This window comes from Pungitius pungitius, chromosome 9 (genome assembly GCF_949316345.1).
Source record: "Pungitius pungitius chromosome 9, fPunPun2.1, whole genome shotgun sequence".
NCBI classification, from domain to species: domain Eukaryota; kingdom Metazoa; phylum Chordata; class Actinopteri; order Perciformes; family Gasterosteidae; genus Pungitius; species Pungitius pungitius.
Genome location: NC_084908.1, coordinates 19,751,586 through 19,778,877, shown reverse-complemented (window position 1 = coordinate 19,778,877; position 27,292 = coordinate 19,751,586). Strand labels below are relative to the sequence as shown.

The window sequence follows — 27,292 nt, the reverse complement described above, 5'->3', positions numbered from 1 at the left end:
AGAGATGGTAAAGTAAATTCTACTGTGCAGTTTGCACTTTATTATTATTATTTGTACTTATGTATATTATTTACTGAAGAAATGTGCACATTATTACTTACACGGTTATATACTTGAATACTTTCTGCATTTACAATGTTCAGTTCCAAATCTGTGTTTTTAGTAATTGTGGTGGTATTTGGTATTTATAATTTATAATTTTATCTTTTATATGATTTATTTCTTTTCATGTTTGTTTATGTAAATTATTTATGTTTAGAAGTTATTTGGGGAATAAAGAGAACCTAACTAAGACATTCTGAATGGTTGTTATTCCTTTGGTGGTGGTGGTTGGTTGGTTCGTTGGTTGGGGGGGGCACCACCAAGCATTTGTGCTTAGGGCACCCAAATGGCTAGCGCCGGCCCTGCCTGTAAGTGTCCATGTCTGGATTTTGATTTGCTGTGTGTTATGTGAGTGTGTAAATACAGATTAAACACAGAATTTGATCCGGAGGCAGGTCTCCTCTGGGGTCACATTTAATTTTAAATTTCAAATAAGCAGGCTATCATTGCATTTGTGTTTGAGTTAAGGTTACATCATCACTTCTAATCACTTTATCACGGGCGAAGGAAAAGAGAGCTGAGCCTAGTTCTGCTAGTAGACCCAACAAATCCCAAATGAAATGAAAAGATCCAATGTGACCTCCTCCTGTTACATACAGATAAGTGTGTCCTCGTGTCAGCTCGGTGCTTTATTCAACACGCTTTGTTCAGGTGGACGTCTGTGGACTAACGACTCAACAAAAAAAAACAGAGTCAGTCATTCCTATAGAAATAAACAATTGAATAACTAGAAGATCCTAATGCAGTTTTATTTTAATTTGTTTCTAATCCATCGACATCAGGTTGCTTCACATTACAAACACACGTTTATAAAGAATGCAAGTGTTTACATTTAAAAATGTAAAATGCAGAAATAATTTCCTTTTTTTTACATAAATTGCAAATAGAATATTGACTGATCGAGTCAAATATGGATTCATTTGCACAAGCATTTTCATATTTTACAAATCAATGCATCAATGAAATAGAAAAAAAGCTGCCAATATGAAGTGACAATCGGATTTGATAGATGATTTACAAATGAATCAAATCAATTTAATCGAGTTTCCGTTTTCTGTAATAAAGTGCAATTAATTTAATTCCAGCTGAACACAAGGAGAAACGTAGTCCAGCATTACTTGAGGACAGATAATGATTATATAGGCAGCAACCCCCCATCCCGGTTCTGAAAAGTGAAGGCATGCGGTAGTTTCTTTAAAGCTGCATTCTGTGCAGTGACCAGCAGGGGGCGACTCCTCTGGTCCCATAGAAGCATTAAATGTATGAGCTTACTGTAAAAAAACAAATTATTTTAGTGGCCTTCTGTACAATCGGACCCAAAGCTGTTTGGATTAAAGAGAAGAAGTGTGGCTGTCTCCGTCCTCCGTCACTCTGTCCGTCCTCGGCTGCATTTCCTTGTCTCCCTTCTCTTCTGACCTCTGTCCCTGAATCACAAATAGTTAAATGAGGTTACATTCAAAGAAATTCCTGGAGAACTTTGAGCATCTTCTTTATTATTTTCTTTACCTTTTGGGAGTTTTCGTCCTTCCCGTCACAAACCAGACCCTCTTTGTCACTTTTCGGACACTTCTGCGTCCACTTGAACCTGAGGGAGAGGACACGAGTCGGCATGTTGAGGTCTTTTGATGTTAGCGTGTTAGCATGTTAGCATCCCCCCGCGGTTAGCTCACAACATGACGTCATTGCATCCGAGGGCCAGTCAAGTTGACGCTGTTAGCGTTGTTAGCTGCGTTAGCCTACATTAGCCTACATTAGCTAAAACAAGTAGACCGACTATGAAGAAGAACCTTTAAGTTCACAGGAAGAATCCTTCCGACGCTCACCTGACGATCAATGCAACGGCCACGATCATTCCCAGCATGCTCAGGGCCAGCATGACGGACAGAGCGATGACCACAGCCTGGCTGGAGGCGGGACTTGGGGACTTGGGGACCTCCACCTCCACCTCGAAATGGAGCCCCTCCCCGAACACTTTGACAAGCTCCGCCCTCACAGCAGCTGATTGGCTCCGCAGCTTCCTGGAGGAAACATTGTGTTCAATGATTCAACGATTGTTGGATTCTCAGTTTCCTAAAGAAGCCGCAGGACAGATTCAATATAACCTGAGCATTGGAAGAAGTGTTCAGATACTAGTACCAGTGAAAGTACTAATACCACAAAGGGTCGTCATAACGTTGTATTAATAATGTATTAACATCTTACTCTGTGACCTCCTCCGAGGGAACCACCTCTCCTCTGTCGAAGCTCAAGAAGCCGACCCGCGCCTCCACGAGGACGCGCGGCGCTCTGGACTCGGAGGAACCGCGGGTGGTGCTCAACACCTCGATGACGCTCACCGTCCAGCCCAGGGCCGAACCCAGAGAGCTGGTGCAGAGACGGGGGGGGAGGGGGGGGCGCAGATCAGAACCGCCCGGAAGCCACGCATCCCATAAACAGTCATCGTGCGTTAACCTGGTCTCACCTCTCCACCTCGCGGAGCTTCTTCTCCACCGCGTTGGCGGGTTGGTTGATGGAGAGGACGACCACGTCACCGCTGCTCGCGCTCCCCTTCACCTCCACCTACAGGCAGGTGGGCAGGTATCTTATTAATCTGTATTTAGAGAGCGATTACCAGAGGACACCGGAAGCAGTAAATAATGGTTTGTTTCTCCTCCACCCACCTCCACCCTGGTTGTAGCAGAGAGTCCGCGGGGGTCTCGGGCCTCCACCTCCACCGCGGCCGTCTGTCCCGCGAGTCCCGCGGCGGACACCACGAACAGCTGACCGGAGGACGGGTCCACGTCGAAGTGGGGACTGTCCTCAGTGAGACCGTAGACCAGCTGACTGGCCTCCCCCTGGTCAGGGTCTGAAGCCTGGGGGGTGGGGAGGGACAGAGGGGGGCGGGGGGTGTCTTCAACACTGTGATACTTTGTATCGCCTTTAACATACTATCGTTTCAATTATTTTGTCCCTTTCAATGATCGACACAGACATGCTATACATATATATTTTGTATTATATACATGTTCTGTAACTCCGTGTTCACATGGACTCCGTTAACGCCTCTGTTTCTGAGAGAGGGGGGGGGGTTACCTCCACACGGATCACGGGGGTTTTGTACGGGGCGATGCTGAACACGGAGGCTCTGTGGACCTCGGAGGGGAACCGAGGAGACTCGTTCACGTCCTGCACCTGAACTCTGACCTGAGGGAGAGAAGAAGCGGGTCAAAGCAAAAAAGAGAGAAGATCTCATTCAAAACATTTGTGTAATACACAACTAATCTTCACACTCAACACACACAGTCGTTTTTTAGGTAATTTGGGGCATTTTCCCCCTAGAGGACAAAGTTACTGTTTACCAAGTCTTCCATAGTAAATATCAATTCAAATATTCTGCCCTATAACATGTCTATAGGGCGGCTACCGCATATAAAGCCGACCGTACCATAGCAAATGCTGACGTTGGGGGGGTCCTGGTGTCCACGGCCTCCACATCCAGGATGTACCACTCCTGCTCCTCCCTGTCCAGCTCTGTTCTGGTCACCAAGGCTCCGCTGGGGCTGACGGAGAACAGGTCGGCGTGTGTCTTCAGAGAGTAGGCCACGTCGTAGAGGACGGTCCCCGAGGAGGCCGACACCTTCCCCACAGGCGCCCCCGCCGCCTGGTTCTCCGGTAGACTGAAGTTGTAGGAGGAGCTCAGGAAGGCCACCCCCTCCATCAGATTGGCAACCCTCAGATTCACCACCACGCGAGCTGGAAGAAAATCCCAGGCGGTACGTGGAGGTGATGAACGGTTTTTATTTGTTGGAAAGTAACAAAATTCTTTTACTTAGGTTCTGCACTTAAATGTTATTTAGAAGTCTTGAGGATGCATGAGATACCTGTGGAGTTCAGAGGAGGCCGACCGTGGTCTTCGGCCACGGCCGTCAGCTCCAGCGTGGTGTCTTCTGTGACATCAGCGAGGTCAGAGGTCAAGGTCACGGCCCCGGTCTCGCTGTTTAAGGCCAAATATGGAGAACTTCCTGCAGAGAAACTGCAGCCGCAGGGAGCGGAACGACGGAACTTAATTAGTTTTATTTTAAGTACAAAGAGGAGTCAGTCGGACGAGACGAGTACAAAGAAAAGTAAGTGATGACTTGTTGGACACTAATATTAATCTACAGTCTACTTTGTATTTTTATACACACTCCAGACCTGTAGGCGATGAGCGAGTTGTTCCCGGCGTCCCGGTCGGAGGCGGACAGCGTCAGCAGGAGCTTCCCCTCCTCCGCCTCCTTCAGCAGGACGGTGCTGACGTAGCTGCTGGAGCTGAACTGGGGTCTGTTGTCGTTCACGTCCAGGAGGCTCACTCTGATGGAGGTGATGTTCTGATGCGCAGGAATCAGTTTGATCTCGTCAGTCTTATTTTGTCATAATTCATTACAATTTAAGTGATTCAGTGAGTTATTTCTTTGTTGCAGATCACGCACATAATGATAAAACTTCAAAATGTTCCACCATGAATCTCACCTCTCTCTGCGGGCGTCCGCCGTCCCAGGCCTTCACGAACAGCTCGTACGTCTCCTGGCGCTCTCGATCCAGAGAGCCGACAGCCAGCAGCGTCCCGTCCTGCAACACAAAGCCACACAACACAATTCAACACAAAACAACGTGCCTCTCACATATTTCGCCCCCCCCCCCCACAGCGCCCGTCCCAGCCTCACCTCTCTGAACCTGAAGAGCGGGTGCGGGCGGAGGAGCGAGAGGGTGACCTCTCCGTTGGGGCCGAGGTCGGCGTCCGTGGCCTCGATGGTGAAAACGTCCCCCGGGGCGACCTCCGAGTACTCGCCCTCGGCGATGAGGAAGGGGTCGGGGAGGCTCGGGAACTGCGGCGCGTTGTCGTTGTAGTCCAGCACCGAGACGTTGAGCCGGGCCGTGGCGCTCAGGCCGGCGGCGACCTGATCCACCGCCACCACCTGAACACGCACACGGAGAGTAGCGTGAACTCAGAAGTCCTCCAAATGCCAACAAAAAAAGTGATGGGACGACCTTCATGATTCAAATGTTTGTACTTGTATCATGTAGCTGTCCTTGGTCTCTCTGTCCAAGGTGACATCGTTCCTCAGTGAGACCACACCTTGTTTGTTTATGTCAAAAGTGTCGTTGGCAAAGAGGAAGTAACCGTTGGAGAATCCTCCCTGGAGACAGAGACAGGAAGTGTGTTGAACAGCTGTGATCCCACAATCACAGCAACAAAGAAGATGTGACTCACCTCATCCGGGTCTGTGACCTCCAGGGTGAGGACGGACGCGCCGCTGGCCAGGCTCTCAGAGACGGCCACGTTGTAGATCTCCTTACTGAACTCCGGCGGGTTGTTGTTCACGTCCCTCACCGTCACCACTACAGAGCTGTTCCCAACCAGAGAGGGAGCCCCTCCGTCGGAGGCCTGGACCTGGAGGCTGTACGCCTTGACCTCGCTGTAGTCCAGAGGCCGGGCCAACCGCAGAACCCCGCTGGACGACTCCAGCTCAAAGACAGGAGGCTCCGAGGACGGACTTTGCTGAAAAATGCTGAACGTCACTCTCCCGTTGGCCTCTTCGTCGGGGTCTGCGGCCGACAGGGTGAGCAAGCTCGTACCGACCGACTCGGTCTCAAAGACGTTGGCCCGGTACTCGGCCTGTGAGAACTCGGGGACGTTGTCGTTGACATCGGTCACTTGGACGAGCAGGGAGGCCGTGGCCGACCTGGACGGACGACCCTGATCTTCGGCCACCAGCACCAGGTTGTACTCGGCCTCGGCCTCCCTGTCGAGTGCACCGCCCACACTCAGCGTCCCGGACACGGGGTCCACGGAGAACCTGCCCTGTCCTCCTCTGAGGGAGTATCGGATCTCCCCGTTGAAGCCGCTGTCTTTGTCCGTGGCTGTCACGCTCGTCACGTTGGACCCCGCCTCCGCGTCCTCTGGGACGGCCGCGGTGGCGGAGCCGGAGGCAAAGACGGGACTGTTGTCATTGACGTCGGTGACTTGAACCTCCACCACCGCGCTGTTGCTGTTGACCCCGTCGGAGATGGAGATGCCCACGGAGTAGTTGTGTGGGGCCTCGTCGTAGTCCAGCTTCACCCTGGTGGAGAATTCGCCGCCGTCGGTGATGACAAACTTGTCGGCTTCGGAATCAACTCGGAGAGTCACGGGAATCTCAGCAGCTACGGCGAGGAAGTCGACCTGAAGACAAAAGGTCAAGAGCCGGATGTAAACAATAGTTTTCCAATTATGAATTGGCAGACAATCCAAAGTTACTCATCCCACTCTGAACTCCAGATACAAATCGACTCTTACTCAACTCACCCTCAATATAAAAACTCCCGGCTCCCGCTCTTCTTCTACAGTGCCACGGTACACTTCATGTAGGAACTGAGGCTTGGAGTCGCCAGGGGCCCGAATGTTCACCTGTGCTGAGGAGGAGCGGGATATAGCGCCCCCTAGGAGGAAGAATATTGTATATTGTGTTTGTATATCAATATACAGTATATATATACACACCATATATCAATATATCCATATAACATTTCATGAATTTTATATGAATGGACAAGATTTTGAATGGACAAATTTAAACTGCCCACAAAGAGCAGTTTATCAAATACATCATGACCCTCAGATCAGATCCAAAACCAAAAATAAATAGAGTTGTGATTTATTTCTGATTGGCTCTTTACTAAAATGGAATCATCATAATCAGCTAAGTGTTTTGTGAGTTATGCAATTAAGAGATCTACCGTCTCTGGCCGTTATGTAGAGAGGGAACTCCAATATCTGGTTCTCCAGCAGGGGAATGGTTCGAGCCAACGAGATTTCTCCACTGTCTTCTTCGATTGAGAAGAAGCCGTCGTTGTTGCCAAAGTCAATAAAGTATTTTATCTGCCCATTTACGCCAGCATCTGGATCCTCGGCCTTAACCTTTGAGTTAAATTACACAAACACCACATCCGTAAACGGCAAATGAAAATGACACGAAAACAGGAAAAAGGTGTTGAGAGAGATAACAAAGTTGTAAGTTGCAAATCAGGGTCAAATAGAGAAGTGTGTCATCAGCATAAAAGTAGAGGGCAGATGTATCACACACAAGTGTACTTCAAACAGGAAAGAGAAGGAGACCTGAACCTTGAGGAACACCAGAGTATCTATACAGATAATTACGTTCACATGTACATTAAGGAGGTTTAATCAGTCAAACAAGCTGAGCTAAAACCCGCCATACCAACAGTTAAGAGCATGAATTAATGTTGCTCTGGTTTCATTCAAATATTTTCATGATCACAATATTCAATAACATTTAAAGGATGCCATAATATTTTTAAAAAAATGTAAGGGCAAAAAACAGAAAGATTTTTTTATTGTTAATAAATGATCTATCATGACCTCATCTGATGATCACAAAAGGTTTTTTTCTACTATGACGAAGGCATCGCTACCCCTACTCTGCCCTTGATTGGCTGAGCTTGGTCCTGAAATTCCAACAATATCAACCCTCACTCCTTAACTTTACCCACTAGTTGGCTAGTACCCAATACTAGCCAATCAGAGGCACAGGAAGCAGAAATGTGTTTTTATCCAATAGGGAATAATTAAGACTATGAGGTATCATTTTTTGAGATTTGAAAAAGAGGAAATTGATTAATATGAAATTAGTTATCTTTTAGTGTATTAAAAAATAATATCAAGCTTCTACAATTCAATAACAACTGGTCACAAAGAATATTTCAAGGGTAGATAAAATGTTGGAAGCTATAAAAAAATCAGGTGACAACATGGATTGTTCCATAACTGTAATGGAAATCTGATTCCAGACCAGCACATATTGTTTAAAACACGTTTTTTATCACTTACCTGGACCAGCTGCATTCCAACTGTTTGATTGGCAAACACTTTCCCCTCGTACGTTTTACTGCTGAATGAAGGACTGTTGTCATTCTCATCCAGGAGAGTTACGTTGACTTCGACCACGACTACAGCGTTGGGAGGATCTGTCTCCTTTGCTTCGATCTGTTAAATAACAGATTAACGAAATCACAGATAATATGACACGGTATAGGTCCTGATGCGGAGATAAAATAGTTCTAGCGTGATACGTCCGGTGATATTTGGCTCTCTCATCAGAATAACATAGTTAACAATAAATGTATCTATGAAGTAGTATTGTGTTTGTGTCTTAGGGTAACTTATATAACTTAGTAATGGCGCTGCGTTGTTTGTAATGATGAAATGTTCACACAGGAACACACTTATTACCACAATCACATTCTCAAAACTGGAGTTCACCTCAAATCTGAAGCTTTCCGTGGTCTCTCTGTCCAGGTCTGAGGGGTTCTTCACTCGGACGGTCCCGTCAGAGCCGACAGAGAAGGGAGAAGATTCTGGAATGATCCGTAGAGTCCCCACAAATCCTCCCTGTGGAGAAAGACGGTTTAGTTTACCACAATAAGAGAGCACTATCAAATAAATGACACGTTTTTAAAGGACAGATCTATGAAATTGTGAATTAGTGTTAATTAATGGAGCGTGTTTTATTGGTCCCAGGGACATTTAATATGGTTATGAAGACGAAGCAAAAAACTCCACTGCATCAAGCTGTGACCATTCTGGTGCTTCCTTCATCATCTTTCCGGGCCTGAAGCCCTCCAGTAGCAGCAATCATGTGACTTCTAAAAGGTGGCTCTGAGTTAAAAGCGCAGCACCTGGTCCAGGTCGCTGACCGCGGCTTTGAACACAACGCCATCGAAGGGGGAGTTTTCCAGGAGTGATACGGAGTAGGCCGGCCGGTCGAAATCCGGCGGGTTATCGTTCACGTCCTCCACGAAGACGGACACCACGGCGCCGGCCGTCTTCAGAGCGTCGTCCGTCTGGGCCGCCTGCAGAGACGAAACGTCACAGGTGAGTTTTTCACTGCTTTGTGTTGTTTTATTCATGGTAAAAGTATTTTCTCCCCAGAAAAATGTCGTCATTTTCTTTCTCCTGCTCGTGTTCAGGATAACTAGATGGAAACGGACTCAGGGGGTTGGTGAAGACACGTCTTCCTCTTGTCCTACGTGAACGGAGGCGTCGGTACCTTGATGCTGACGGAGATCTCGCTGCTGGCCATCTCCTCCCGGTCCAGAGCCGTCAGCACGGACACCGCCCCGCTGCTGAAGTCCACCCCGAAGTTTGTCCGATACTTGTCTGGAGACACTGAACACACAAAGACGTCGTCAAACATTGTTCCGTCTGGAAGGGTCCGAGCCGAGGTCAAAGCCTTCCTTCCTCGTCATTTACCTGAGCTGATGCTGTAAGTCAACGTCATGTTGATCCCCAAGTCTCCGTCCTGGGCTTTTATGGCCTCGGGCTCAAGAGCCCTGAAAGGTCCAACCTTTAAATATGAAACATACAGGGGGTTACATAACGGTTATGGAGATTTAATCGAATCAAAAAAGGTGTTTTACGACCCCCTCCAAGTCTCATCCCCTTTGGGTTTTATCCAACAAATGAACCATGAAAACGCCCGCTGACTATGGCACAGCAAACACACAGAAGGTAAATGTAGGACAACTAAAGCTGAAGTCAAGATATCAGGGTTACTTATTAACATTTTATTGAACCTCTCGTTCCGCAGAGGGAAGCTGATGTCTTAAGGCCGTATTCTCTGTCTCTCTTGATTTAATCCCTCCATAAACATTGTAAACATGAACCATGGTCTCAATCTCTACATTCAAATGTTCTTCAATAGATCCGGATGTTCATTCGGTAAATTATGGCTCCATTAATAGGAGAATGTACCACAAAACAGAATATGCTTTTAGGGGCTTACTGTGATTAAAAGGTGCAGTTTTGATCATCAGAGACTAACCTGGTTCTCTGGAATAAAGGCCTGGTACACGTTGTGGCTGAAATACGGATTCATGTTATCAAAGTCCTCCACGGTGATGAGCACGGACGCCGTGTCGTTTAAGCCGCCGTTATCCTGCAGTGACCACGCACATCTGTCAGCCATTCACGCCGTCATGCCTCTAAGTGATTAGCGCTTGTGTGAATATGTTCAAATACCTTTGCCGTCACAATGAAGTTGTACTTTTGAACTATATTGTAGTTCAAACTTCTTTTCAAAATAAAAGCCCCAGAGTTGGTCACCATGAAGTCCTCGGAAGTCGGTTCCTTATGACAGAAAGTTCGATTTTCATAATGATTACTGTTACTCGTCGAGGTCCACAGTGGAAACAGTGACTTCACTAAAGCTTTTTAAAATATTTTTCTATAAAGTGTGATTTGTTGTTGCTGTTTAAATTGAATTATATAACAACATGAGAAAATAACAGATTCAAATGTATTATTTATAAACCATTTTGATTTCATCTATTAAAATCTTTGAAGCAAGTTGCATTCAACCCTTTGGCAGTGCAAGATTATTATGTTATGATTAATAACATATGTATTCATATTTGTGGCCTTATTATGACTGAATTACAATGGAATATGCCACTCGGTTGTTGGCTGGCGTGCTGTCTGCGTCCACCGCCGACACCTGGAGGACCACGCTGTCCACGCTGTGGATCTGAAAGGGAAAGACGAGGCACAATGACACGTCCACACGTCCACACGTCCACATGTCCATTTCCACATGACAGCGTCGAGCTGAGGGACTCACCTCGGAGACAGACGCGCTGTAGCTCTTCTGTCCAAATATCGGTTTGTTGTCATTGAGGTCGTTGATTTTCAGCGTCCGAGTGTTGTTGTACTGTGAGGGTCAAAAGGTAAACTGAAATACGCTGTTGTTCCTCGTCCCAGTGTAAATTGTGACTTTGACACGTTGACACCCACCTTCGTTATGTCGTCACACATGACGGAGTAATACAAGGTGCTGTCGGTCTGAAAGACATGAAGCCACCGATGAGACGGGAACACGGGTTGAGCTCAAGCAGCTAGAAATAGGGAATCGTGCTTCTGACGTTGGAAGATATCGCCTAACTGGGACTGACGAAGCCTGAAGAACTTAATGATTTTTATTACAGAGGGAATATGTGTTTTTACCCTCCATCACCTCCATAAAACCTCTTTAGTAACGACAGGAGGAATGATGACAGCAGCCATCTACAAAATCCCAATGTATGTGTGTAGTCATGCGCCTTTCGGATTAGGCTAAATATTAACTAGTATGATGCAATATGCGCCCATTGAACCTCTCGGCTCAACCGTTATCTAACGTGAGTCACGATGAGTCGTGCTATCTGGAGTGTTTCCATGACGATCCCTCAAGATGCGCGTTGTTAGGAAGTGTGAGTGAGACATGAGGGTGTAACGTGGGCATGACTCATTTATTTTCATACTAGCATACTAAACCTTGAGCCTAAACCTGTGAACCTGCATAGGCATATATAGATATATGTAGGCCTATATAGGCCATGTAGGCCTACATAGGCATATAAAGATATATGTAGGCCTATATAGGCCATGTAGGCCTACATAGGCATATAAAGATATATGTAGGCCTATATAGGCCATGTAGGCCTACATATATGAGCCTAAACTTGCATAGGCATGGTATATGTAGGCCATAAGGCCTAGCTTAAATGTAATGAAATATTTAACCCTTTTTATCTGCATTAAAACCCTCTTTAATCATTCGTTCATCTCGTCTTAGTAACGTTCTTCTGTCCAACTCACGGCGGCCAGCGCGTCGGCGTCCAGCGGCTTTGTGGTGCGGACCGTCGCGGTGGCGTCCCCCGCCGTGAAGCTCAGCTCCAGGAACTGCAGGTGGGTCGGGAAGATGTGGGGCACCAGCTTCACCCCACCCGTGATCCCGCTCACCACCTCCACCTCCCCTGCATCAACACGGGAGACGGAGCGTTAAAAGCTTTCCACTCAGTGAGGATGAATGACGCGTCGCACTGATGCAACGTTTTCAAATATGTATCGATGGCCGTCACACATTCACAGGATATAAAAGGAAGCTGCCAATTTAGATATGATTGTACAACATATGTTAGACACTTTGTTCGGGAAATACATTGAATTATTATTGAAAAGATATACATCTTACAGAGAATTTCTAATCTCTTTTTATATTTCAAAATTACTGATGAAGTGACTTTTTGCAATATCAGTGTCATTTAAAATAGATGTTACTCACCTGAATATCCTTCATTCACTTGACCCAATACTGCAGTGCTACCCCCAGCACAATTAATATCAGAAGTACCTTAAGGAACAGGAACACTACGGGTTATTATGATAAACACAGTTTCAAGTACATGAAAACATACTGTGTGTGTGTTTGTGTTAGTTTTTGCCATCTTGTTTCTGTATACAATACTGAAATTCTTTACACCTTCGTACACCTGATGGTGGACTTTGAAACACTAAAACGTAAAGTGAGGCGTCACCACGCTGGTGTGGCGTCATGATTTAATACAGAAATAAAATAAAGGACGTAGGAGGTAGGAGCTAGGGCGTAGGTGTCACCTAACGGGGGGCTCAGTAGATTTATGAAGCCCCCCTGCAGCGCCTCATGACAGCTCAAATCATGTAAAAAAAAAACCGCAACATTTCACTAATTCCACTTATATACATCGAGTCCACTTTGACTGGAGGGTCAAAGGTCAACGTCACCTGACAAATCCCCGTTTAGGCCGCGACTCTCTTTTAACAAACAGCACTTTGGTGTTGGTGACACGAGAGAACCTTTCTGTTCCTCCTGTTCCCGCCTTCAGAAGCACCCTCCACTCACCTATCGGACTTCCCGTGGCCACACACGCACAAGCCAGGAGAAGGAGACCGGCCCGGATCGGACCCCCCGTGTCCATGTCGGCCCGCTTGCGTTTTCCCCAAGATCCTGGAAACCGACACTGAACCGATCCGCCGATATTTCCGTGTTGTTGAGAAGCGTCTTCGCCCTCCCCCCCTCCCCCCCCGCACTTTATGGCCCGCTGTAAAGCGTTACACCAATCAGTGCTTACAGGACGGACTTTCATTTGGCCTTAAACAGGTGTGTTCTCACTTCTCAGGTGGAGAAGGCCGAGCCACATTTAGCTCTCGGTTGAAGTCTTTGAGTGACCTTTGACCTTGTTTGTACCGATTTGTATTATGTGGCTTTTGTAGATTGTGAAACTGTTTCTTGTCCCTTTGAGTTCTTCTGTTAGAAAGAAATCCAGAAGTTTACCATTTCATGGTTTCATGTTTTAATCCCACCTGTCCGTCGCGCTTCTGAAAAATAAAAAATTTAAAAAATGAAAACATGGAGTTACACATTTTCAGATTGTCATGCTCTATGGCATTTCCTTTGATTTCAGCTTGAAAACCTGGGGTTAATACATTTGTTTAAAATAGAAATTATGTTGCTTTTGGTTTCCTTCTTTGGTGAAGGAGTACAGTTGAGTGATTAAAGGTGCACATCTACCAGCAGCGGTTTGACTCAGTTTGACTCGCACGTAAAGAGTTTGACCCTTTGGGATCCTCATTAAGGATTGAGACCCAAATTGCAGAAATCATCAATGACCTCAGCGACTTGCGTTGCATTTTTGACCCATGGGTTTACATTTGCCTGGGGGGGGGTTGGGTGTTACAGGCTCAGGGACACGGAGCAGCCGGGGTTCGAACTGCCAACCTCGCGTTTCCCAGCGCACCCCCCCCCGGCGCCACGCGCCACATGACCCTTATCAACATGCTTCTGTAATGAAGCCTGCCTCACATCTGGTGTCTCTGTTCCCTTTGACACGAGTTAACACGCTAGCCAGTTGCGAGCGGGTTTTATTTACTCCAAAAAATACCGTGATGTACCAGGATGCCGTCAGAAACGAGCCCCTCTAAAACAGTGGTTCTCGATCCCTTCTGAACCCGGCAAGCTTCATCAGGACAGTCACCGAACCCTTGGTTATTGGAAAAATAGATAGATGCGAAACCTACCTATTTCATTAGTGCACAAAATGAAATGCATCAGTTGCACATAAAATCCAAAGAACCAAACCAACAAAAAACTCTGATATCATTTTAGCAACAACGTCTGTTGCTTTTCTTATTGGTCCACCGTCCTGGAAAAGGATCAAGACACGTTGTAACAAACGGTGCGAGGACATCAAGATCTTTCTTAGCAATGAGTGGGTTTGGAACGATGTGGTGACACGTGAACGTTGTTCTAAAGGGTTGCTGCTGGAGCTCCGCTGGAGTTCAATGATTTCCTCGGGGTTTTGACTGTAGTCAGCTGACGCGACGGCTGTCACGCGCCTGCAGGGTATGACTCTCCGATGGCAAAGTATCCGTCAAGACGTCAGGAGTAATGCGAGTGGCCTCATTTTAACACGGCTGTGCTCAATTCATTGACATTGCTAGTGTGAACCGGGCTAAACTGTGTGTGTCTTGACCCCCGCGGTTCGATCAAAGCCAGGTTAAGAAGCTCCTCTGTAGAACAATACACGGCATCAATGTGAGAAAGAAGTGGGCTGTTTTCAGACGGTTTCGTGCCTAAAGTAGAAGAACCGGAACCAGAGAACAACCTGCCTGATCGGTGATTTCATTTCGCTAGTTTCTATAACTGAGGTGTTGTTTATTATTATTCTATTGATTTGAAATCATCCTCTAGGGGACTTTTGGCAGAATCTGCAAACTGCTCGCCTTCAAGGAACCTGCTTTGCCTTGAGCTCTGTTTGCTTACAGCTCTGTTTGCTGATCGCCTGTTTTGCCTAAAGCGGCTTTCGCCTACCGGGTTTTATTTACCGACAGTTTGAAGCTGCGCTTAATAGAGACCCCTATTTTAGCTTGAGCCATTTTATAGTGTTTTCGGACAGGTTGTTAATGCCCACTGCAGTGCTTTGTTTCGGTAAAGTTGGTGCCTGATCAGCAACATCAGTAAGAGCCCACCGAGAGGGACACAATCGTCGAGTGGAAAAGGGGTCACGCTCCTCCCTGTGTCTTTATCTATAGTAACATTTAATGTTGTTTTACATACAGTGCTTTATATGGTTATCATCCGTACCATACATAAGTACATGCATTTTATTTTGGCATCTGGTCTGGCTGGTCTCCTCTCAAAAGGTTTTGGGAGCCGTTTTCCACTACAAAATGTATAAAATGATGTCAAATGTGGACTGAACGAAAGCAGACAAAGTTTGCAAACATCCACATGATGAAAACATCGTGTCATCCTTAAACTTCATATTGTATCCGGGTGGCGAGGCTGTGGCTGTTATCTGTGGACCCAAACCCTTGAAGGCCTCACGGAGGAGTGAGCAAACACCCTTGACGGCTTGTTGTCTGTTCAAGTTAAAGCCTTTCCAAAGTTAGCATTGCAGCCAAGCATAGCAGATATGAAAATGTAAACAGAAGAATACAAATAAATGATATGAAACCTAGAAGTTGTTCGTATTGCACATGTAATATATATATTTTAAATACATATCATTTTGACGACAAATAACATCCCAAATTCCCAAATAACAACCCAAATTGCAGAAATCATCAATGACCTCAGCGACTTGCGTTGCATTTTTGACCCATGGGTTTACATTTGCCTGGGGGGGGGTTGGGTGTTACAGGCTCAGGGACACGGAGCAGCCGGGGTTCGAACTGCCAACCTCGCGTTTCCCAGCGCACCCCCCCCGGCGCCACGCGCCACATGACCCTTATCAACATGCTTCTGTAATGAAGCCTGCCTCACATCTGGTGTCTCTGTTCCCTTTGACACGAGCTAACACGCTAGCCAGTTGCGAGCGAGTTTTATTTACTCCAAAAAATACCGTGATGTACCAGGATGCCGTCAGAAACGAGTCCCTCTAAAACAGTGGTTCTCGATCCCTTCTGAACCCGGCAAGCTTCATCAGGACAGTCACCGAACCCTTGGTTATTGGAAAAATAGATAGATGCGAAACCTACCTATTTCATTAGTGCACAAAATGAAATGCATCAGTTGCACATAAAATCCAAAGAACCAAACCAACAAAAAACTCTGATATCATTTTAGCAACAACGTCTGTTGCTTTTCTTAGTGGTCCACCGTCCTGGAAAAGGATCAAGACACGTTGTAACAAACGGTGCGAGGACATCAAGATCTTTCTTAGCAATGAGGGGGTTTGGAACGATGTGGTGACACGTGAACGTTGTTCCAAAGGGTTGCTGCTGGAGCTCCGCTGGAGTTCAATGATTTCCTCGGGGTTTTGACTGTAGTCAGCTGACGCGACGGCTGTCACGCGCCTGCAGGGTATGACTCTCCGATGGCAAAGTATCCGTCAAGACGTCAGGAGTAATGCGAGTGGCCTCATTTTAACACGGCTGTGCTCAATTCATTGACATTGCTAGTGTGAACCGGGCTAAACTGTGTGTGTCTTGACCCCCGCGGTTCGATCAAAGCCAGGTTAAGAAGCTCCTCTGTAGAACAATACACGGCATCAATGTGAGAAAGAAGTGGGCTGTTTTCAGACGGTTTCGTGCCTAAAGTAGAAGAACCGGAACCAGAGAACAACCTGCCTGATCGGTGATTTCATTTCGCTAGTTTCTATAACTGAGGTGTTGTTTATTATTATTCTATTGATTTGAAATCATCCTCTAGGGGACTTTTGGCAGAATCTGCAAACTGCTCGCCTTCAAGGAACCTGCTTTGCCTTGAGCTCTGTTTGCTTACAGCTCTGTTTGCTGATCGCCTGTTTTGCCTAAAGCGGCTTTCGCCTACCGGGTTTTATTTACCGACAGTTTGAAGCTGCGCTTAATAGAGACACCTATTTTAGCTTGAGCCATTTTATAGTGTTTTCGGACAGGTTGTTAATGCCCACTGCAGTGCTTTGTTTCGGTAAAGTTGGTGCCTGATCAGCAACATCAGTAAGAGCCCACCGAGAGGGACACAATCGTCGAGTGGAAAAGGGGTCACGCTCCTCCCTGTGTCTTTATCTATAGTAACATTTAATGTTGTTTTACATACAGTGCTTTATATGGTTATCATCCGTACCATACATAAGTACATGCATTTTATTTTGGCATCTGGTCTGGCTGGTCTCCTCTCAAAAGGTTTTGGGAGTCGTTTTCCACTACAAAATGTATAAAATGATGTCAAATGTGGACTGAACGAAAGCAGACAAAGTTTGCAAACATCCACATGATGAAAACATCGTGTCATGCTTAAACTTCATATTGTATCCGGGTGGCGAGGCTGTGGCTGTTATCTGTGGACCCAAACCCTTGAAGGCCTCACGGAGGAGTGAGCAAACACCCTTGACGGCTTGTTGTCTGTTCAAGTTAAAGCCTTTCCAAAGTTAGCATTGCAGCCAAGCATAGCAGATATGAAAATGTAAACAGAAGAATACAAATAAATGATATGAAACCTAGAAGTTGTTCGTATTGCACATGTAATATATATATTTTAAATACATATCATTTTGACGACAAATAACATCATTCACAATTATCCTCTGCAGGGACTCTATGTGCTCTAAGTAAGACGCTGGAAGCTACTGAACATCAAACTTCCCGTTCTTTGTCTTCAGAAGCGTCTGCTGGGCGGAACGTGTGATCTCACCATCTCACTAACACACCTTCTTCAAAGTCTTCCTCATTTCTGAGAAAATGTAAAAGAAGAACCTCCCTGAGGGAGACGCTCCTCTTTATAAACACTGCTTCTTCCTGACTGTCTTCACTGCAGCCTGAACACCTGAAGAAGAAGAAGAAGAAGAAGAAGAAGACTCACCTCTCTCTAGGAACAAACCAACAGCAGAGATTAGTGGTGAATATGTGGATTCTTAAAGGAGATGTGTTTTTGAGTTGATTGTGTGTAGAAAGTAGAAAGTGTTCATATTTTTGTGGAAACATATTTTTATTCATATATTATTTATTCATTCAAAATTTCATTTTGTTTTACATACTGTGCTTTATGATTATTGTCCTTTCCTCAAAACCATACCATAATATATACTTTTGGTCCTACGTACATGTATTTTATTTAGTGGTCGTTTTACAAGATAAAAGTTGTATTTATTGACTAAGCAAAAAGGACAATGTCAATAAAATAGACAAAGCACTCGTGTACCTACGACAACGTATTTGTTGACTCGTTCGTCTCTTCATCCTCGTAATGAAAACGTAATCATTGTTAACATCATTAACCTTCATCTTGTCTCCAGATGGCGAAGCTGTGGCTGATGGCGGCTCTGCTGCTCTTATCTGCGTCTGCTGGGAGTTCTTTGGAGAATCCTGTGAACCCTCAGGTGGACCAGAACAAAAAGTGAGTAAACATCCCGACTGTGTGGAGCAGAATCCAGGTCAAAAGTTTTGTTCATTTGAAGAAAAAAGTGAACCTGAAAGTTTAAGTTTTGTTGTTGAACATTGAAAAATACAACACTGTATTCAAAATAAAAATATGGATGAGAAATATTTTCGGGTTGAATATAGTTTTGAATCAGCTCTATATTTTTTTGAATAAAATACTTTTTTCATTCTTCACTTAATAGTGAATGAACTGTAAGTTTTTAATATAAAAATATAAAATGTGCAACCGAAAAATATAAAACAGTAAATATAAAAAAATAGATTGAGAAGATTGAAAAAATATATTTTATTCAAAAAAATAATAAAACTGAGTAAAAACTATATTTCAACTCGAAAATATTTTTCGTCCAGTTATTTTTATTTTGAATACAGTTTTAAGAAAACTTAAACTTTTAGGTTTACATTTTTTTTCAAATGAACAAAACTTTTGACCTGGATTTGGCTCCACACGAATGCTTGTTGTCTTTTCCCACTTTTTATTAAATGAGGCTCCAAATTATATTTAAATATAAAATATAAATACCTTCTAATCATGCTCTGAATTTCTTTGTTTTTAAAATAACTCTCTGGGCCTGTTGCTGTGTGTTCAACAGTTTGGCTCCTTTTCAAAGACCAGACGAGACCCAAATTAAACAAATCGTCAACTACCTCTGGAACAAGTGAGTCAGCTGGTGTTAAATAACAGACTGTGATTGGCTCGTTGAATGTTTTCTCTATTTCTTTGAGGGTCAGTAGGCATATGTCTCCTTTAAAAAGCAGCTATTTTAGTTCTTTTCACAGTTTGTGAAACAGTTAAATGTATTATTGAAGAGGTTTTTTTCTCCTTTTACTTTTTGCATGCTTTTTATTCATTCATATTCATTCTGTTATTTAGTTGAATATTTTAGGTATGCATATTCAAAACTAAAGTAAAATATACAACAACCAACATCTTTGAATAACCTGCCCTTAGATTAATTATTTCTACGGATAAGAAACTTTCAATGTGACATGTTTGATATCTGCTTAACGTATTGTCATATTTAAATAGAAATACAATTAAAAAAAAGAAAAACATGTAACTATAGTGCAGCTGCTCATAAGAATGAGCAATAAAATGAGCTGGTTTTCCTTTTGCTCTGAAAGTTTTCTTGGAGAATTGCAAGAAATCTGCCGTGTGAAATGAATCTATACTGATATAATTAGAATAAATATCACAACACGCTGCTCTGATCTTCTGTTTCAAACACGTCAGTGACATTTGGTTCTGTTTTCATTTGCAGGTATCGACCGTCCTACGAATTACGTCCTGACAAACCAAGGTCAGTAGGTGATGAAGTAAAAAGAATTGTATAAGGTTCTTTTCCAAAAAAAAGCTTAAATGTTCTTTAAAGAGGAATGAATAATAACGAATAATAAGCAGAGGCTGTTTGCCTCCAGTGTTTTACACATTAACACAATGTTGGAAGAAGAATTCTGGACGGACATTAAGTTTTGACTTTCTAATTATAATCCTAAATAGAGTAAATAACAGCTGGGTGGAGTAACAGTGACTGAAGTCTACAGTGTGAGGAGGATCCTTTATTAACGTGATGTTGTAGTGAAGTCTGGTGTCTCTGTTCCCTTTGACAGGAGGTTCCCCATGTTCAGTCTGGCTGTGAGCATCCCGTACGACAACAACAACAAGTACAACGTCAGTGAAGTCACCGACTCTGCCGATAACGTGAAGAATAAGATCTTAGGATGTGACGTCTACACTAGTGAGAGGATGGTTGCAGCCACGCTTTTGAAATGGGACGATGTTCTGGATCAGTGTCCTAATGCACTGGTACCATGGCGGGATTTTCTGGATCAGAATGAAAATGTACGGGAACCATGGAAGGATGTTCTTATAAAATGTCCAAAAAAACAAGAGATGACGTGGGATCAGGTCAAAAAACAATGCAGTCCTCCAAAGAAAACAACTAGAGCTGATCACGCAGAGTACCGCGTTCTGCAGAACTTCAACACCTTAAAGAACAATCCCAACAACAAACAGGATTTCTTGCTTTTCTACGTTTTTGCTTCCCCGTGTGATCAGCAATGTGCATCTGAAGACCATCCCGCTAATATTTTAGACAGCATCAATGTGATTAAGGAGTGGACAAACTACGCTGTTGTGTTTTCCAAAGTGTTTGTGCCTAGAGGAGGAAACCCAATACCCGTGGAGAAACTCAAAGGAGCCCTCGAGCGGCTCGGGGCTCAGATCGGGCTGCAGAACATCTACCGATGCGACGGCTCGGTGCCGTGCACGAGATGCTCCAGAGACAACAATGTCACGCCCTACTGTTACAGCGACGACCCACAACACGCTCCCAACGCGGCGTCCACTTCTGTCAACGTGCCTCCAGGTGGCAAAGCCACCGTCCCCCCACAGACGGGTCAAAAAAATAACAAGGTTGATAAGGGAGGAGGAAAGACTGCTGGCAGGCGCTGAGGGGTAAAAACAGCTGATGAAGGTGTCCTCCTCCCAAAGGTTCTCCCAGCTGCGTCATGGAGGCCTCTAGTAACCAACTTTAATGCTTTGTGAGACACACACAGGGGGGTTTAATGTGGTTTAAATGAAAGATAAAAAGTAAGTGTGATGTAAATGAACCTCAGTGTTTCCTCATGTCACTCCCTCCCTCAAGTGTTGTTCAATCCTCTGCTCTTCTGCTCTTTCTGATTAAAGCTCGGCTCAGCATCACCTCTCATGTGTCTGTGTGTCCTTCCACAGTTTGGACCTTCTGTCGGGGACATTTTGTCTCCGTGTCCATTTGGCAGGTTTTAGACGTCATCAGATCAGATAAAAGGTGTTGATGACTCAAACTCAAACTGCAACTAAACATAAATAAGCTGCACCTCCTGACGACAGACACTGAAGGCTCCTCATGGTCTTCATCATCAGAACATTATCTTATCAAAGCACCTCTCGCTCTGCCACAGCATGATTCTGTCCACATGTCCTACTTGCAGTGGAACATAACACAGTCCAACAGAAGCACAAACCTCGTCCTGCAACGTGATCCATCAGGTGAATCCAGGCCTCTGAACACATTAGAACCTTCATGAAGGGAGGACACCTGCAGCAGGTGTGTTAGACTGCATCAGTGTTCCTGATGAACGGGACACACACTTCAGCTTTGTTTGGTGTCTTTTACAACAATTACACTTACATGTTTTCTTATTATTAACACACCACATTTCCTTTCACTGTTGCCTATTCATTAATAATTAAATAATGAGCAATAATAAAGGGTGTTTACGTGCTCTTCACCGCCAGCAGGGGGCGCTTCCACATTCTCACCTGGAGTCTGGAGACGAGGTTTCACGCACATCGTTTTCTCCAAAGGCCTTCTGTTATTTGTAAAGGCTTAAAGACAAATTGTGACTAAATGAATTGTTTCACCCAATATTCATCTGCTTACAAAGTTCCATCTCATGATGAAATAAGCTTACTAATATTATTATATACTTAATAATAATTAATGCTACTTAATTGGGATTATATTTGCTATAGTTGAGACATGACCTGGTGCTTTGTTTTACACACACTCAAGTCAGTTAACACGTAATTTAAGAATATTGGCAGATGAAATTTCCCACAGTGATGGAGGGATAACTGTGAGTATAAATGCATACACCGCCCCCTCCTGGCAGGAATGGAACACTGAAGACTCATGTTGGAGAAAGTGGTCGTAGTAGCTGTATTCAAAACACACTTTTTAATGAGATCAAGAGGAAAACATGCAGTGAATCTTATTAAGTGAGTGGAAAAGTTGTGAAGGATTGAGTCAGACTGATAGCAACCATACCGATCATACCTGTACATCCTGCTCCCCTGGTCCTGCACAGGTGACTGACCTCAGGTGATCTTACCTCCGTCCACGTTGATTGTTCTTACCACTACTGTTACAGTCTCTTTGGGCTGTCAGATTGACGCGTGATGAATCTTCATAGACAGCAACTCTGTTTCAAAAGATTTACTTAACTCAGTTACAAGACACATTCGGTGCTCGACTTGGCACAACGGGCAAAAAAACGCGTTGCTCCTCAGACTGATTAAGCTCGACTGGAGAATACGGGACATGACGTCATCAGTAACGTAACTTAAAGGAGCCGTGACCCATTCTTCATAAGACAGTAAGCACATGTTACTTACATTACCAGCATCCAGAGGTGTGGACTCGAGTCATGTGACTTGGACTCGAGTCAGACTCGAGTCCAAGTCACATGACTCGAGTCAGACTCGAGTCATGAATTTGATGACCTCAGACTCGACTCGACAAAACGCACAAAGACTTGCAACTCGACTTGGACTTTAACATCGATGACTCGTGACTTGACTTGGACTCGAGCCTTTTGACTCGAGAAGACTTGCTACTTCCCATGAAAACTGGGGGAAAACATTTGCACTCTGATGTTTTCATTTCTCAGCAGCAAACTCATGCAGGAGTGTCCATCCGCCATCTTTGCTGAGCTCGTAACAACGTGCATTGAATTGGTGATCCTCTTGAGACAGTTCATCCTTCTCTTCACAGCTTCTTCCTGGGAAATCTGCACTGTAGTGCTTCACTAGCAATTCTTCTATTTCCACCACTGAGATGCGATTAGCGGTGTAGCTTTGCAGTTTACCACTGGCTGTGTTGAGGTTTTCCCCCTTTTTGAGCCATTTATCAGCCATCGAAGGGCAGTTTTGAGGCCATGGGGTCCCTCACTCACTTCAATGTGACCGTTAGACTGGTCTCGACCCGTTGTGTCGAGAAGAAACTGGGTGCGCTTTCCTTTAAGGTTTAGTGTTCTTTGTAGCTCTTCACTGCCAAACGTTGCTGCCAGGATCTATGAAGGAGTAGGTCTCTACGTACTGTTCACTTTTTCTGGATTTCAGCTTTACTACCACAGCTGGAACACACTCTCCTTCTCCAGCCCCAGTGCCTCCACAAACTTCTCGGCAGATTGGTATTGTCTCAATAACACGAGCCCCCCCTCAAAGAATGTATTGTTACACCTATGGTGGTTACAGATGAAGCTACTGAGCTAGAGCTAGCAGATGAGGTACTTGTTAGCCGTGTCTTTCTTCCCCAACTTGAGAGACGCTGTCCTCAACATTAACATCACATCGTTCAGATTCATTTGATAAAGTAATTCCAGTGACACTGTTTTGCTTCGATACTTTTTTCCACACCAGTTTTTAGTATTTTCCACAAAGTCTCTTATGGGTGCTGATCTTGGTTTATATCAATTATATTGATCTGCTTGACCTTCATCTTCATCCAACAAAGCTACAACTTCAGCATTTACATCCTCAAACTCTTGGCAAAGCTTTTGACTGAGCATCTCTTCATGAAGGCTCTGACTTGGTCTTCATCCGTGTAGAAGGGTTTATTCTGCGTGATAATCCTTTCTTCTTTCCATCGTGAGTTTTGTGACTCAAATGTAGCGGCCATCTTACCATCTTCCACGTTGATCCTTCTTACCACTACTGTTTCAGTCTGTTATGAATCTTCATAGACAGCAACTCTGGAGAGTCACATGACTCGAGTCCACACCTCTGGATGCTGGTAATGTAAGTAACATGTGCTTACTGTCTTATGAAGAATGGGTCACGGCTCCTTTAAGTTACGTTACTGATGACGTCATTGACTAGGGATTGACACAGACTAAATACACAAGGCAACGAGACAAAGGCAATCAGGGAGGAGCTTGTAATCACACACAGTGAGGGGGAGGGGCCTGAAACGACAAAACAGGTGAGTCACAGAAAACACAGACAAACAACACAGGACTCGGCGTCACAGAAACTAGTGACAAACACAAAGGAAATCCATCGGGGTTTTCTAGGTTTTATCTAGACTTTATAAATAAGAGGCTGATCCAGAAATAGAAAGCTATGTTAAACTCTATTTAAATGTTACATTACCAGAAATTCCAGTGGATCAAAAACTATTTGGACAGCCCCATAACAGTGGAGGAGGTTAAAAGGGCCATTTCCTTATTAAAGCCCAGAAAATCGCCTTGGTTAAACGGATCAGAGAACTATAAGAACTAGATAAGATATGTAGATAAACTAGCTCCTATCCTGACAGAGGTGTACGAAGAATCATTTTCACTAGAGAGCTACAAAATACATGCAACCGCTGATATCCTTAATTAATTAAAAGTCCCTATTGATCCTGAAAAATAAAGACCTGTGTGTTTGATTAATGTGGACTGTAAAGTTCTAACAAAGATCTTAATATTAGACATTTGTTACACCCTATACAATGTAATCAGGGGCAAACCACACCCATAGCCGCCTTCACTTCGATTCTTAAAAGGCATTTGATAGAGTAGTGGGGGCCTTTTCGCGGTTTTCCCTAAAAATATTTGGGTTTGGCAAAGCTTTAATTTATTAATTTATTCATATCTCAGAGCATCAGTGATAACAAAACAGTACAATATCGCCTCCATTCAACCTAATGAGAGCATTGGAAGAGAGCTGTGAGGAATATACAGTGACCCCCCCTCACCCAGGTGCAGGTGTGTGCTTAGAGGGCAGGAATCCAAGAAGTTATATTAATTTGTCATTTAAGAAAAAAAAAACATAATTTTTTTTTGCTATAGTTGATACATGACACCGTGCTTTGTTTACACTCAAGTCAGTTAACACGTAATTTAAGAATATTGGCAGATGAGATTGAGAGTGATGGAGGGATAACTGTGAGTATAAATGCATACACCGCCCCCTCCTGGCAGGAATGGAACACTGAAGACTCGTGTTGGAGAAAGTGGTCTTAGTAGCTGTATTCAAAACACACTTTTTCATGAGATCAAGAGGAAAACATGCAGTGAATCCATATTTATGTAAGTGGAAAAGGGTGTAGCATTGACTGATACCTGTACAGCCTGCTTTCCTGGTCCTGCACATGTGATTCACCTGTGGATCTGTTGGTGAGTTTCGATTAACCCCTTGGTACTCATTTACTACTACAACGTATTTTTCAACTCGTTCTTTTTGTTTTATGAGGAATCAGGAATCATCCACATAACGAAAATATTGAACTCTATCATTAAACTTCATTTTGTATCCAGATGTGGAGGCTGTGGCTGATGGCGGCTCTCTGGAACAAAACAAGCTCATCAAACTAATGCAAGGCCTCATCAATAAGTGAGTAAATCAATGACCGCGTCTGTTCAAGTTAACGCATTTCCATGTTTAGAAATACAGCCAAGCAAAACACATATTGAGATGTAAACAGTAGAATGCAAATAAATAAACATGTTTTACAACAAATAACATCATTCACAATTATGACTGAGCTAGGGTGGAAGTCTGACCATGCAGTCAACAGCAGGGACTCTATCAACTGTAACCTACATGTGTGTGATGTGTGCATCTCTTCTACCAGATCTTCAGACATCCAGGAGACTTGAAATCAGATTGAGTATCTTTTCTTTAACCAAGCTAGTCTGCTAAACCTGTTGTTGCTTCTGCTGTTTTTAAGTGAAACTTGACTGCTACTGCTTTATATGTTACAGTTTCTTGTTTTAAGCTAACTTCACTGCTAGTTGTTGTTGTTGTTGTTTCTGCTGACTACTAGTTTCAGTCTTTAGTGCCAGTTCTCACATCTTTGTTTATCAAAAAGCACGTGGTGTATGTGCACTGATTAGGGTGTCAAAGTGCTCGTCTTGGAGTCTTCAGGGCGGCTGAGTGCGGCGCCTTTCATATTCATTCGTAACAATGTGTTTTATTCCTGTACCTTTTCGAATTTCTGCCCGCAGATACTACCGCCCTCGGACTAGATCAATACTTTGTCGTAATCTCTCCTCTGTTACGTACCCCACCCGCTCCACACATGTCCAGCACCTTGTCCCAGGAGGACTCTGGAACTGCCAGTCAGCTACTCGCAAGGCTGACTTCATCTCCGGCTTTGCTATCCAGCAGTGGCTTGACTTCCTCGCCCTCACTGAGACACGGATCACACCGGACAACACATCCACCCCTGCTGCTCTCTCCTCTGCCTTCTCCTTCAGCCACACACCCAGACCCACTGGCAGGGGTGGTGGGACAGGTTTACTCATTTCACCCAAATGGATCTTATCCCCGTACCCCATATCTTCCTCCCCCCCACTGTCTTTTGAATTCCATGCTGTAACCATTACTCGCCCGGTTCAATTAAACATTGTTGTCCTCTACCGTCCGCCAGGCTCTTTGGGTCATTTCCTGGAAGAACTGGACATCGTCCTGTCCAACTTGAAAATGGCCCTCAGCTCATCCTCCTAGGAGACTTCAACATCCCGACAGAAGTCATCTGACCTCATACTCCTACTTGCTTCATTTGCACTGTCACTCAATCCCTCCCCTCCGACTCACAAAGCTGGCAATCACCTTGACTACATCTTCACTAGGAACTGCACTACAACTAACCTCACTGTAACTCCGCTGCATGTCTCTGATCACTACTTTGTCTCATACTCTCTTCCGCTCTCACCAACTAACGACCCCGCCCCATCAATCGACTCTATACCCGTCCGTTGCAACATTCGCTCACCACCAGATCCTTATCTCCTCCCTTCAGGAACTTGGTGTGATGTCTGACTGACATCTCCCAGTGGATGACCGCTCATCACCTGAAGATCAACCCCGACAAGACCGAACTACTTTTCTTCCCTGGAAAAACCTCGCCCACTCAGGACCTGACCGTTAACTTCGGCGACTCTGTGTTAACGCCCACTCAGAGTGCCAGGAACCTCGGCGTGACACTTGACTCCCAACTCTCCCTGACTGCCAACATCGCAGCGACGACACGATCCTGTAGATACACGCTCTACAACATCAGGAGAATACGACCCCTTCTCACTCAGAAGGCGGCACAGGTACTGATCCAGGCGCTTGTCATCTCCCGCCTTGACTACTGTAACTCTCTGCTGGCGGGTCTCCCAGGTACCGCCATACGACCACTGCAGCTCATCCAGAATGCAGCA

At 44.6% G+C, this 27,292-nt stretch overlaps 1 protein-coding gene and 1 long non-coding RNA gene across 2 annotated transcripts; one reads left to right on the top strand and one right to left on the bottom strand.

Annotated features, from left to right (window-relative positions):
• Positions 1–802: 802 nt before the first annotated feature.
• LOC119217859 (protocadherin Fat 4) lies at positions 803–12,963 on the bottom strand. Its single transcript, XM_037471850.2, has 29 exons — positions 12,816–12,963; positions 12,219–12,287; positions 11,753–11,910; positions 10,910–10,957; positions 10,737–10,826; positions 10,557–10,643; positions 10,139–10,246; positions 9,942–10,055; positions 9,371–9,464; positions 9,168–9,286; positions 8,797–8,970; positions 8,381–8,509; positions 7,949–8,104; positions 6,838–7,018; positions 6,407–6,540; positions 5,333–6,283; positions 5,133–5,258; positions 4,785–5,036; positions 4,591–4,689; positions 4,276–4,448; positions 3,963–4,114; positions 3,527–3,834; positions 3,175–3,285; positions 2,763–2,954; positions 2,564–2,661; positions 2,305–2,466; positions 1,926–2,120; positions 1,609–1,687; positions 803–1,526 (listed from the first exon to the last, which is right to left on the bottom strand). Exons 1-29 carry the CDS (start codon positions 12,889–12,891, stop codon positions 1,434–1,436), a joined length of 4,728 nt encoding a protein of 1,575 aa, XP_037327747.2. The 5' UTR covers positions 12,892–12,963; the 3' UTR covers positions 803–1,433.
• Positions 12,964–17,691: 4,728 nt separating this feature from the next.
• LOC119218009 (uncharacterized) lies at positions 17,692–18,990 on the top strand. The gene is made up of 3 exons (XR_009956971.1): positions 17,692–17,789; positions 18,187–18,287; positions 18,925–18,990. It is a non-coding gene; the product is annotated as an uncharacterized LOC119218009 (long non-coding RNA).
• The last annotated feature ends 8,302 nt before the right edge of the window (positions 18,991–27,292 follow it).

What these genes read in the sequence shown, in the direction of transcription:
- LOC119217859 (XM_037471850.2), bottom strand. Translation starts at nt 12,891, where the DNA reads ATGGACACGGGGGGTCCGATCCGGGCCGGTCTCCTTCTCCTGGCTTGT. An exon ending in CTACATAACGGCCAGAGACG is followed by an intron (nt 6,541 to 6,837) that starts GTAGATCTCTTA and finishes TCTTCCTCCTAG; the next exon opens with GGGGCGCTATATCCCGCTCC. An exon ending in CAACGTCAGCATTTGCTATG is followed by an intron (nt 3,286 to 3,526) that starts GTACGGTCGGCT and finishes TCTCTCCCTCAG; the next exon opens with GTCAGAGTTCAGGTGCAGGA.